Below are 12,493 nucleotides of genomic sequence, written 5' to 3'. Positions count from 1 at the left end.
TCCCCGGATCGGGGTGTGAGGGTCAGAGGCAGGGGCTGGAGGTATTGCTGGAGGTTTGAGGGGAACGATGGGACGAGGTCTCCTTCTACTGGTGCTGCTGCTGCTGCTGCTGCTGCTGATGATGATGTCTAATGTGGCTTTTAGGTTTTAGCAACACTTTACATGGCATAGCAATTAGCCATTAGCAAAGGGTAAATACAATGTAGCCTAATCAGCTATTTAATGATGTTGTATCAGATACAGTATGTAAATACAAGTTACTTAATCCCATTTCCCCAATTCACATCTGCCCAGACAGAATGGAATTGTATTGTCTTTCTGAAATGTGAAAAATATGTGATAAAAATAAACGTTGAACATGCATCAGGCCTATGTCATCTTAGGATCTGAGACAATATTGACAGTCATTGCTAGTGTTTGGGTCGAATTCCAATTTTCCTCATTGAAATGCAATGAGGAAACGAGATGAGGACAATTGAAACGAGATGAGGACAATTGTGTCATTTCAGTTTTCTTCATGAAATGGCTGAATTCAAATGGAATTGACCTCAACCCTGGTAATCAGTGTAACGAATCATGTAAAGACTTGGAGGGCTTGCAGCACTTGAGGTATCAGAATGTACTGATTTTAGGGGGGTAGCCCCGGTCGAGAGACTGTCATCCCAACACATTTACATTTGACATTTTAGTCATTTAGCAGACGCTCTTATCCAGAGCAACTTACAGTTAGTGCATTCATATTAAGATAGCTAGATGGGACAACCATATATCACAGGCATAGAAAGTACATTTTTCAGTAGAGTCAGAACCATTACACCAAGAGATCACAACCTCTTGCCGAGGTCCTAGGTGTTGGCTAATGGTCGCTACACTACCCCCTTCCTGATTACAAGAAACACAGGTGTGAGTACCCCTGTCTATCGCTAGAGGGGGGTGTCAGCCCAGGGATCTCGACACAAATCAGGCTGCAAGTCAGTCAACACCACTGTCTACTGTCAATACACATCTGAATGCATGTAAAACGGTTGTTTTACAAATGATATGAGATTAAATGTACAGAGAACAAATAACTAAACGTTTTAATTGAAAATAAATGTTTTTGAATGTCATTGTAGGAGAACATTTATTTTGAGACATTGAACCAATGTAACTTTTTTTTTTACAAGATGTTGTACAATTTCCTTGGTAAATCATTACGAACAAACCACTAAAGATTTATCCTCAAATCTCTCGCCATTCCGTTTTTTTCACCTAGTCAAACAACAAGTTAATATGTTCATCATCAAGTAACTAAAAAGCTACAGTCACCACATCCTGTTTTAGGTCTCATCCATATGTTTGGGCTTTCTGACTAATTTGTTTAAGAGCAACAAGTAATATTGCAACAGATTCTAGTTCAAGCACATTTTGCGCTCTCGTTAGATGTTGCCCCTGGCCACAGATCTAGGATCAGATTGCTCTACCCAATCCTAACCTCTGCTGGGATAACAGAATATTGGACCATGTTTTACAGGTTATGAGGAGCAATGTGGAAAGATTTTTACATCCAGCTTGTCACAGGAGCTGGACATAAAAAATACCCATTATAGAGAATGTTATTTATTTAACTAGGCAAGTCAGTTAAGAACAAATTCTTATTTACAATGACGGCCTACACCGGCCAAACCCGGACGACGCTGGGCCAATTGTGCGCCGCCCTATGGGACTCCCGATCACTGTCGGTTGTGATACAGTTACATTTACGTCATTTAGCAGATGCTCTTATCCAGAGCGACTTACAGTTAGTGAGTGCATACATTATTATAATTGTTTTTATACTGGCCCCCCGTGGGAATCAAACCCACAACCCTGGCGTTGCAAGCGCCATGCTCTACCAACTGAGCTACAAGGGGCCTGGAATCAAACCAGGTGGTCTGTAGTGACGCATCAAGCACTGAGATGCAGTGCCTTAGACCGCAGCGCCACATGCTGCTCCCAGTGAGTGACCTGGGCCTTGTTCGAATACTATAAAAATGCTTCCCCCCTTTTTTAAGTAATCACTAATTTGACACCATTGGATAGGGGAAAGTAAGGGTTCCACCAAACAGCTTCCACCAATCCACATTATGTCGGAGTGGTGATTTACTTTAAGAAAAGTAGGAAGGAAGGACACATTTTTAAAGTACAGGGCCATTGTCTTTTCTCCACAGGCTTTTACAGACAGCAACAACAGTAAGACATTCAAGCAGGAATTCCTATCAGCCACTAGGTGTCAGTCTAAATATGTGTACATTGGGAGGCCCTCAAAGGGATTTCTAACCCACCCTCACTGGGAATCCTATGACTCAATGTTCAGATGTGTCACTAGTGAATTTGGTTCAATAGATTGAACCAACCGGAGCTAGCCTACCCCTATCCCTACAGCTACCCTTTTCCATTTATGTGTCAGATATTTAGAGAACACAGGGGTTGTCTTCTGATTTCCCACACTACCTGTTTGCTCTCCCTAATGGATTTAAACGCATTGGATTGGTGTATACATGGGCTAGAAGGAGTTTCCACCATATTTCTTACAACAATCCATAATAAATCCAAGAGGGGGAGTAAATGACTACTTTGGAGAGAAGGGTATAGGAAAATGGAACACAACCTAGGACTTAGGGGCCTGATTGACAGGGGAGTATAGCATATATGTCAATGGCCTATTCCTTTTGGCTAGTCATCAGTCATAGCCACTAGGCAAAACAGTCTCGAAGGAAGAATACCTCCTCTCCTCCTCTCCCCTCCTCCTTATTGTGCTGTCTCTCTCTCTCTCTCTCTCTCTCTCTCTCTCTCTCTCTCTCTCTCTCTCTCTCTCTCTCTCTCTCTCTCTCTCTCTCTCTCTCTCTCTCTCTCTCTCTCTCTCTCTAACATTCACCCTTTACTCATCCCCACTAATGACATCATCAAAATATGATGCAGAAAGCTGGTGTCATCAGCGCCATATACATCTTTATATGGCTCTGAATTACATATCAGTCTGTGACGTATTACTTTGTCAGATAATGTTACCCATCTACCGAATGACGGTTATTTAAAGCAAATTATTGCAAACTGACTTAAAATTGGCACTTAGTCCTTATTCTAGTTTCACAATGAAGATTACAGTTAGTAATTATATGAATAATATCAATGTAAGTACTCATGTTTTGCAGTTATTAGTACTTCAAGATTGTATATGATGTTATCCAGCACACTTTGGGGAGAATTTTATAAATGTGGTTTTGTTATTTCCATACACTTTAGCTTGCCTGTATTGAAATAATTATGCATTTAAAATATGCATATTTTGTATTTATTTATATATAAGGCATTGCTGATGCTTTCAGGCATCATTGATTGCACCTGTAATGTCACATCATTTAAATAAAAAAATATATTTACGTTTGATGTAAAACTGACAACTTGTGATAAAATCAATGAATGTTTAGAATTAAATATTCATGTTGAAATATTTATAAAAATGTATTAGAAAAGTTTGGTATAATATTCCAAGATGACATCAACCGTCAGCCAAGTTTAGCCTTTGATGGCTCTTAAAAGTATTATTTAGAAGGGGAATCAATAGGGTAGCATTATCGGAGAACACAGACACGTTTATTATAATGATGCACAAACAAAAGTAATTGCCATAGTAGAGCAATAGGCACAGTGTATATTAATGTTTTTTATTCAATAGATTTTTGCAGATACAATACTCAATGAATTTGTTGCACAGCGTGTCATAAATTGCTGTGTGATAAAACCAATGGAACTGGGATGGAAAAGTAAGGGGAAGCTCTTTCTGATCAATGTGCAATATTACATTTTAATAGACTTTGGGTTGCCTTCTGATAATATCAACAATTAGATTTTTTCCTGAGGGAACTTACATTTGACATTTTAGTCATTTAGCAGACACTCTTATCCAGAGCGACTTACAGTTAGTGCGTGCATACTGGCCCCCTGTGGGAATCGAACCCAGAACCCTTGCGTTGCGAACGCCATGCTCTACCAACTGAGCTACACTGAACTTCACTTGCCATTGAAATGAAATTGAATTAATTTAAAATTAATTATTTCAATTAATTAAAATGTAGGCCTAGTCCATGGTGCAGATCAAATCTTCCTGTCCAACCACAAGCACCATGTCCAGCCCTTTACCAGAGTTCGATCATAGACTCACAGGTGATATCAAAGTCCACTGTCACATTGCAGAGATCTGTGTCTCTCTGTCTCTGCTTTTTTCTGGCCTCTACAACACTAGCCAATGACTCCCACAGTGTCAATGTCGGTTCCATGTCACAAGCTAAGTCAACAGACCCCTTGGCAGCATCCATATATAGAAGGAAACTAGAAGTGCTTTTGAAACCTGCTGCCTCAGGTGACTGCGGTATTGTGTTCAGCTGGTATTTAAATTATAATATTTTTACTTCCATTGCTGCCTGACATTTACGTAGGCTTGTAAAAAGTAGTCATTGTACACTCCATGTGTAGCCTACGCTCTCATTTATCCTTTACAATAAAGAATGAAGTGTCCCACTTGGCCAATCAAGTTGTCATCCATTCTGTGTTTAATATTTCTTTCTTTTTTATTTTGTATAGTGTAGTAGAGTTCTTAAGCTATTTAGAATGGTATCATGTTGGGGGTTAAGACAATGGGATGATTCTGTAAGGTGTTCCGGAAAGCACATTTTCAGGAAGTGTCCCACTTTACCAATACATGTGGAAAATGACTATGGAATTGTTCCATATTGGACCACTGAGTGAATCTCTCTTCTCTCTCTCTCTCTCTCTCTCTCTCTCTCTCTCTCTCGCACTTTTCCGTAATGTCGTTGGACCACTTATCTTCCCGGCGAGCCCACTCGGTCGGTTCAGACATGCGCGAGGAGGGGGCATGGAGAAGGGGGGAGGTAAGGGGCGGGTTTTGGTATATAATACTTCTCACTGAGAACTTTAGCCTGTCGCCTGGTCTTTGGGACAGCCTCTCATTCAACATCGCCATAGCCCTCACCAACTGGGAAACTAACTCAACTGCAACCTCTCCAACCAAATAACGCTCAACGTTAGATTACTGCCAACTGACATGGAAACCCAGAAAAGACACGAACACCACTCAGTTTGCCACACCTGCCGGAGAACGGAAAACACAAGAATTAAGGTAATCTATGGATACCCCACACTTCTTGCTCTTCTGCTTGTTTTGTGCTCGTAAAACAAGCCATTTTTCTACATTGAAAAGACATGCGTAATCGAATACGCCGGCTAGGACAACCTCTCCGGGCTTTTACGCAAGCTTGTTTTTTTGTGTGTTTGCGCATTTTGGTGAGAAGGGACAATTTGAGAACACGGTGAAATATAAATAACTTGACGCGGTGAGAATTTTTAAGGTGCAGAAATTGAGATGGGTTGATTCTTGCATTTAGCTACTTTTCAGTCGGCAACAATAGCTTAACTTTTAAGATCCTTACTCCGGGCACTGTTCTGACGAAACATGATCCTCTCCACTCGCGTCTTGTTCGTGCGTCCCTTTGCTGAACTCGGGACAAACAGGAGATACCTCAAAGACCGCTAGGGGGCGAGTCCTGAGGGTCATAGAGCTCAGTCTGACCGTTATCAGAGGGTGAGCTAGGGGAAATATATGCTGAGTATGGGGATTGAGATAGTTGCCAATTGAATAGCCTGTCTTGCAACTTGTTGAGCTCGTTGTGTAAGAGTGCAGCAGAGATATGGTATCTTATCCCTCAGAATAAGCAACTATTCGAGGTGCAATAGGGCGACAACTGATCACTGTGTAAGATACAGCTGAAATGCAAAATTGCACAGAATAAAAAAATGTCGTTGCGCCAGCTGACTTTTAACTGTAAAAAAATCACTTTTGATTTACGAATCATATTGGATACATTTCATGACGCCGTAGATTATTTGTGAGGGTCGTTTATGCAAGATATTGATTAGAAGCCTGTTATCTGACTTTTGGGCTTTGATTCTGAAATGTATCGATATTTAAGCCGGTAACCTACATTTCCGAACAGTGGCTATGGAAGGCACCAACAATTAGCCTACCAGTTTATATTGTATGCAGTGAATGTTTGATTTTAGATGTGTTATGTTCTCTCCTCAGGTCAAGATGATCTCTTCGTCAAGTCGAGTGCTGGTCATTGCGCTGGCACTGACTCTGTACATCGTTGAAGTGGCCTCGGCAGAAACGCTATGTGGAGGAGAACTGGTGGACGCGCTGCAGTTCGTCTGTGAAGATAGAGGATTCTATTTCAGTAGGTTTCACTAATACCCATTGTAACTTTTGTTTAATAATGTTTTCCCTTTTCATTTCTGCTGGCTTTCCAACTAAATGGACTGTCTCCCGCTCTCGTGTTCCTGTGCGCGAGTGCATCTTTGTGTCTGTCACTGTGTGTGGCATGCGCGTGTTCGCTCTCTTTCTTCCTCACACACACACAACCAGCTGTGCTTCGCTGTGATGTGTCTGAAGACGAAAGCCTTTGCGATACTACTGAGTGGACGCATTCTGTCGCTGTAGCCTACCTCAGATTGCATATGAAAGGGCTGCGAGCAGGGAAAGCACACACGACTCAATGCGACACAATGGGCCACTTGTTTACCACGCATTCCGTGGGGGAAAGTAATAGCACCCAAGAGGCATACCAGTCACCTCACCACGAATGTTCCCAGGCTATAGGCAACCACACTGCGTTTGATCTAGATTTGAAGGATTCAATTATTTCGGTTGAGGGAGGATTAATACTGTACTATTATTAAAAGGCTAGTTATTGCTCTTATAGTAAACTTAATCTAGACTATAGCATATAGTAAAAGCTATGTGATTGTTATTATTAGCTGATCTAAAATGCATTTGAACAATAACTTGTACATGCAGTTATCAGTATGTAGAACTGAGATGGTGCCTCTCCTGTCCTCTCTTCCCCTGTCATTTCCTCTCCCCCTGACACAGACAGCAAAAACAAAAGGTGGACAACTTAACTTTTAAAATATGTGTCATCTCCCACCCACTGGCATTGACAAACAATCTTTGTGCTGCTGCTTGCCAAGAGAGGTCATTATCCAATTTGGGCCAACATAGATGGGCTCCTCCCCCTCCTCCCTCTGGTTCACCCTTTCTTTTTCTCTCGTGTTCCTCTCTTCCTGCAATGAAGTACTGGCTTGGCCTCTCCTGAGGTTTCTCCAACATTGTGTAGGGGGTGAAGAAGGACTTCAAACAAGGCCGTTATTGATGAGCTTGGATAGTACTCCCCTGTGCTACGTCTTACTTAACCCTCCACCTCGCTCTCTCTCTTCTCATACCCTCTCTTTTTGTCTCTCTTTTCTCATACCTTTCTCCCTCACGTCTTCTCTTTCGCCCGTTTCCTTTCTGCCTCCCTTGCATAAGCTACCTCTTTGTTGGGACTCACACTCTCTTTCTCTTTAAGTGCATTTCTCTCTCTTTCTTCCACTCTTCTTCTGTTCCTCTCCCTCTATCTCTATCAGCGCCCCTCCTTCCCATCTCATGTCTTTCCCCAGCCTTTTAGATGTACTTTATGTGCACCCCCCTTTATCTCTGCTGAGTTGGCAAGGGATAAGATCAAAGGAGAGTGTCCATGTTGTGCCTTTACTCACCCAAAGAGTGAGGGTTTCAGATATATGTGTCTCTTTGTCTGTATTTGGCTATGTGTGTCTCTAATCTCGGTTTCTCTTTTCTTGTCTGTGTGTCTCTAGTTTCTGTGCTTGGCTGTGCTTGGTTATGTGTCTCTGTGCTTGGCTGTGTTGTGTCTGCATTCTCCAGTGTGTGAGGAGTATTTACTGCTGTATTTACCCTCTAAAGGAATTCTGGATGGCTTAATTAAATACCCTAACAAGATGACTACATCCAAAAACAAACAAACACACCAACAAACAAACAACAACTTTTGTCAGAGTTGGCCTCAGATAGCCTTTTATCCTGTGTTTGGTCAAAGTGAAGTGGGCCAATTGTATTTGTCAATTGGGGGAAAACATTATGGATTTGGCCAAACTGCCAATGCTGCTACCTTGATTCACTTTCATTGTGATTTAATTGCTTTAAGTCGTGTGTCTCTCCTCTCCAAATGATCTCTCTCTCCCTTCCTCTCTCTCACTCTGCAGGTAGGCCAACCAGCAGGTCTAACAGCAGACGCTCCCAGAACCGTGGGATCGTGGAGGAGTGTTGTTTCCGTAGCTGTGACCTCAACCTGTTGGAGCAGTACTGTGCCAAACCTGCCAAGTCAGAGAGGGACGTGTCGGCCACCTCTCTACAGGTCATACCCATGGTGCCCACACTCAAACAGGTACGACCTGTTGGGAAAACCAGGAAACCAGCCCTACCTGTCCTCCTCTGTCCTTGACCTCCTCCTCTGTCCCCACATCTCACCTGTCTCCGTTCCACCACGTGCTGAACCCGTATGCCCCCGTCTGTGGGAGTGGCGATAAAACCGTTTGAGGATTGTGTTATCTCGCGAAAATGGTCAGTGGTAAGCAAGTATCTCCTTCCGAGACTGCTGACCGAGGTGGAAAACACCAGGTCCTGAGAGTACATTTGGGTAGAGGGGAGAAGGGTCAACTGCAGGTTGGTCACAGCTGGTGAGAAAGTGGGCAGATTAGAAAGTGTTATTGTGACACGTTACACCTGCCTGTTAGGGTCAGATCTATTCAGCCTCCTTCAAAACGACCCAAACAAAGAACATCAAGTTCCTTCTTTCAACATTTACAGTGCGCCTCAATTAGTCATGGAACACTAGATGCTCCAAAACGTGCATACATTTGGCACCCTTCGCCGAAACAGCAATAGCTATCTAGCCCTGAGAAACACCAATGTGAATCAAGTCAAAAGAGTGCGTACAAAAACTTCAAAAGAAGCTGCAGGCTTTTTAACTCTGTCAACAACAACCTCAACTGTGGGCAGCATTCCAAAACTCTTAAATGTCTTCCTCTTCTCATCTCCTGTTCTTTACAACTACCCCTCAGGGCTGGATAGATAGATATCCCTCCGTTTTAACTTTCAACTGCCATTTAATGTCAACATCAGTTGGTTGTGAAAGAATAAGGTGATAGGACTATTTAGGACCGCTAATGACTGTTTAAGACTGTTTAGGTCTATTAAGGACATTTTAGTGACTTTCTTTAGGACTATTTAAGACTCTTTAGGTATGTTAAAGACTAATGGTACATGTCTACTACTGTGAGTGAGAGGGGGATATGTTGGGACACATCCCCAGTCGTGCCTTGCAGCAGACTGGGGACTGCTCTCTCTCGCCCAGCTGTTTCCAGGCTGGGGAGTGAATGAGGGAGATAAACTGCAATTGTTGTGTGTGTGTGTGTGTCTAGAGAGAAGGAGAGATACTTTCACACGGAATACTCTCAAAGTGGTATGACCCAAACAAGCCATTCAGGAGGAGTACTAGTTTCGCCCCCACCCATTCTCTATGTCTCTGTCTCTCTCACATGCATACACACACATGCACAAACAACCCCCCTCCCCCTCTGCATGGGGTTTTCTCAGTCTCACTGTTTTAAGGAATTGGCCAGGGATAGTGTTTTTTCACTGGAATGTGTTTACTGCAGAGATAGGTGTGTGTGTGTGTGTGTGTTGGGGGGAGGGGTCATTTAGTGAACAATGAAAGTCTGGTCTCTTGTATGCATTGAGATAGTCTCCCGCATTCCCTCAGACATTATGATGAGGGGGCGGAGCCTAGCTCTTGTTGACAACTTTCTTTAGGGGTTGTCGGGGGAAAATAGCCGTTGTAATCAGAATCAGCAGCGACCTTCAAGTGTATGGTGAGCTCCGAATGTACTGACACATCTTTTAACTTTTAACTTTCTCTCTCTTTTTCCCAACTCCACAGGATGTCCCAAGAAAACATGTGACTGTGAAGTATTCCAAATATGAGATGTGGCAGAAGAAGGCTGCTCAGCGGCTCCGGAGGGGCGTCCCGGCCATCCTCAGGGCCCGGAAGTTCCGGAGGCAGGCGGTGAAGATCAAGGCCCAAGAGCAGGCGATGTTCCACCGGCCTCTGATCACCCTGCCCAGCAAGCTTCCCCCAGTCCTGCCCCCCACGGAAAACTACGTCAGCCACAATTGAGCCTCCCCACCAGCACCGCAAACCCCCCATCGAAAGCCCTTTGCACAGACAACGAGTTTGGAGGGAGATGAAGAAAAAAAAAAGACTAGGGGATTATAGCTTTGTCTCTGACGTCATTTCTGTGGCAAGTCCTCATTTGACCTCTTCCCCCACCCCCAAGTCCCGTCCGAGCCCACCAACCAACCTCCCTAACCCCCTCCCCATCTACTACTTTTTGACCCCAAACCTACCCTAGCCCCCCTCGCCAGACACTCAAACATACGTTCACATTCTTCCTGTCCTGACTCTCTCTCTTGCTCTCTATCTCTTTCATTCACCGACACAAAAGACACCAACACAAACAATGAACAAAAAGTTAACTATTAGGCTGAATGCAATTTAGGTGGATCCTTAAATAAAAAAGAGAAAGAAAGGAAGAAAATAAGAAGATGAAAGAGCTCTATGGCAAGCGTCAAGAGGACAGCAAGCGGAATGTTTTTTGTCCTTGTGGAAGACAACAGAAAGTGAAGAAACAGCTTGCATAAAATAACGCTTTCCCGAGGCAGAAAAATGATCTCTGTTAGTCCTTTTTGTTATTAGTTTGCACCTCTAACTATAAATGGACTTCCACACTGTAAGGAATTATTTTGTAAAATTAGATTCCTGTTCCAGCACCTTTTAATCACAAACAATAAGCAGAAAAGAAGTCTGCAAAATTGCACATCGCCACGGATTACGTCAAAGTAAAGAAAATAAAGCACTATTTTTTTATGAACAATGAACGTGTAGCTTAAAAAAATGTCATGGTGCTAGCTTTGGAAATGGACTCAAAGAAGAAGTGGCTGAAATGCACGTTTGTTCCCCCTTTGAATGAATATTAAAACTTTCCGTTTTAAGGAAAGTGTGACTTTAAAAAGGAGAATAAAAAACGGTGCGTGCTAGCACTCTGTGCTAACGGCTCGCCAGAGGAAGTGGTAGGGGGACCTGATACCCACTCCCCGCTCCCTCTCCGATGGCCCCAAGGCCCTAGGAGAACTTGGAGCAGTGTGGGGCCATAACAGTACATTATGGACCGCCTGGATTGGAACAGTAGTTTGACTTCCTGGTCTGGGACAGTACTTCCTGTTTTGTCGTGGCTTTGCAGAACCCTGGCCTGCTCTGGAAGGAAGTGACACGTTAATATGGACACAGAACGAGTGGGATAATGATGATAATATTTTTGGTTTTTGACATATTTCTTTTTTCTTTTCATATCTGTGTTTCAAGGAGAGAGAAGAAAGGTAAACCCTGTCAGTTTCTGGTACCGTGACATTCCTGGTTTTAGCGAAATAGGCATTTTTTGGTAAAAAAAAAAATCTGTCGTTATTGTTATAATATTATTCTACAGTTTTTAAGAAAGGCACAAATTTCAATTCAAAGGGAAAAAACAGCAATAATGTCAACTAACATTTTATTTTAAATTGTATATCAGTAGTATTCACATGCTTTTGCCTGAAAATAAATACTTGAATATATATGTATATGTATATATATATGTATGTATATGTATGTATATGTATGTATATATATATATATATATATATATATATATATATATATATATGTGTACAGTATGTGTGTGTGTATATATATAAATATATAGATATATAATTAGTTTCCAGGGACATTGTGTTATTTTCTTTTAGTCTGAGCTGTATCTTGCGTAATGAGCCGCCAAGCTTTTTTGTTTGTTTGTTGAAATACAAATAAGGGCACTGTATAAAGGCATTATTTATTTTGTTATAAAAATATATATGAAAAATTGGTCCAAATAATATACATAGCACTGATGCTCAACTGACAGATTTATTTTGTATGATCTCTTTTTTCCCATTTGACTTGTAATTCTTTTTGTAGATGCTTTGTACCAAAAAACTTTTTTTTTCTCATTTTCGTTTGCCACAGAGTTACTTTAAATTAATATTTTAGTAGCAGAATAGCCTGGATTGCTTAGATATGTTATGTCACAGAAATAGGCACATACTCTGACTACACAGGTCGGCATGGACATTTAGAAGCCTGGACGGGTTAAAGGAACATATCCATGACTGACCTGATTAGCAAATACCAGTTCAACAACATTATGCATTGATTGTACACAACCCACTACGTTTTAAACCACTTTAGTATTGCTGGCCAGGGACTGATCAGTCCTTTTTATCCTACATTTACATTTTCTTTGTCTCTGTATTAATGTGCATGATGGCCAATCATGCTATATAAAGAGCATTTGCGTTCATTTGCCAGTGCCATTTATAGTGTGTACGATTGTCATAGTTATATGAGAGACTTCCGTTCTGATTGGCTCTTGGGGATTGGAGAGCACCCTACCCTTCCTCCCAGTGCAGTCTGGGTAACTTGCATGTGCT

General features: G+C 42.1%; 1 protein-coding gene across 1 annotated transcript; it reads left to right on the top strand.

Annotated features, from left to right (window-relative positions):
- Positions 1-4,957: 4,957 nt before the first annotated feature.
- On the top strand, positions 4,958-11,599 carry igf2b (insulin-like growth factor 2b). The gene is made up of 4 exons (XM_041837627.2): positions 4,958-5,158; positions 6,122-6,272; positions 8,134-8,315; positions 9,870-11,599. Exons 1-4 carry the CDS (start codon positions 5,084-5,086, stop codon positions 10,104-10,106), a joined length of 645 nt encoding a protein of 214 aa, XP_041693561.1. The 5' UTR covers positions 4,958-5,083; the 3' UTR covers positions 10,107-11,599.
- The last annotated feature ends 894 nt before the right edge of the window (positions 11,600-12,493 follow it).

The sequence above is a fragment of the Coregonus clupeaformis genome, chromosome 19 (assembly GCF_020615455.1).
Source record: "Coregonus clupeaformis isolate EN_2021a chromosome 19, ASM2061545v1, whole genome shotgun sequence".
Classification (NCBI taxonomy): Eukaryota; Metazoa; Chordata; class Actinopteri; order Salmoniformes; family Salmonidae; genus Coregonus; species Coregonus clupeaformis.
This window is presented reverse-complemented; position numbering and strand designations above follow the sequence as displayed.

Excerpts from the sequence above, each read along its gene's own strand:
- igf2b (XM_041837627.2), top strand. The coding sequence starts at position 5,084 with ATGGAAACCCAGAAAAGACACGAACACCACTCAGTTTGCCACACCTGC. Across the intron at positions 5,159-6,121 it reads CGGAAAACACAAGAATTAAG|GTCAAGATGATCTCTTCGTC; the intron begins GTAATCTATGGA and ends TTCTCTCCTCAG. Across the intron at positions 6,273-8,133 it reads AGATAGAGGATTCTATTTCA|GTAGGCCAACCAGCAGGTCT; the intron begins GTAGGTTTCACT and ends CTCACTCTGCAG.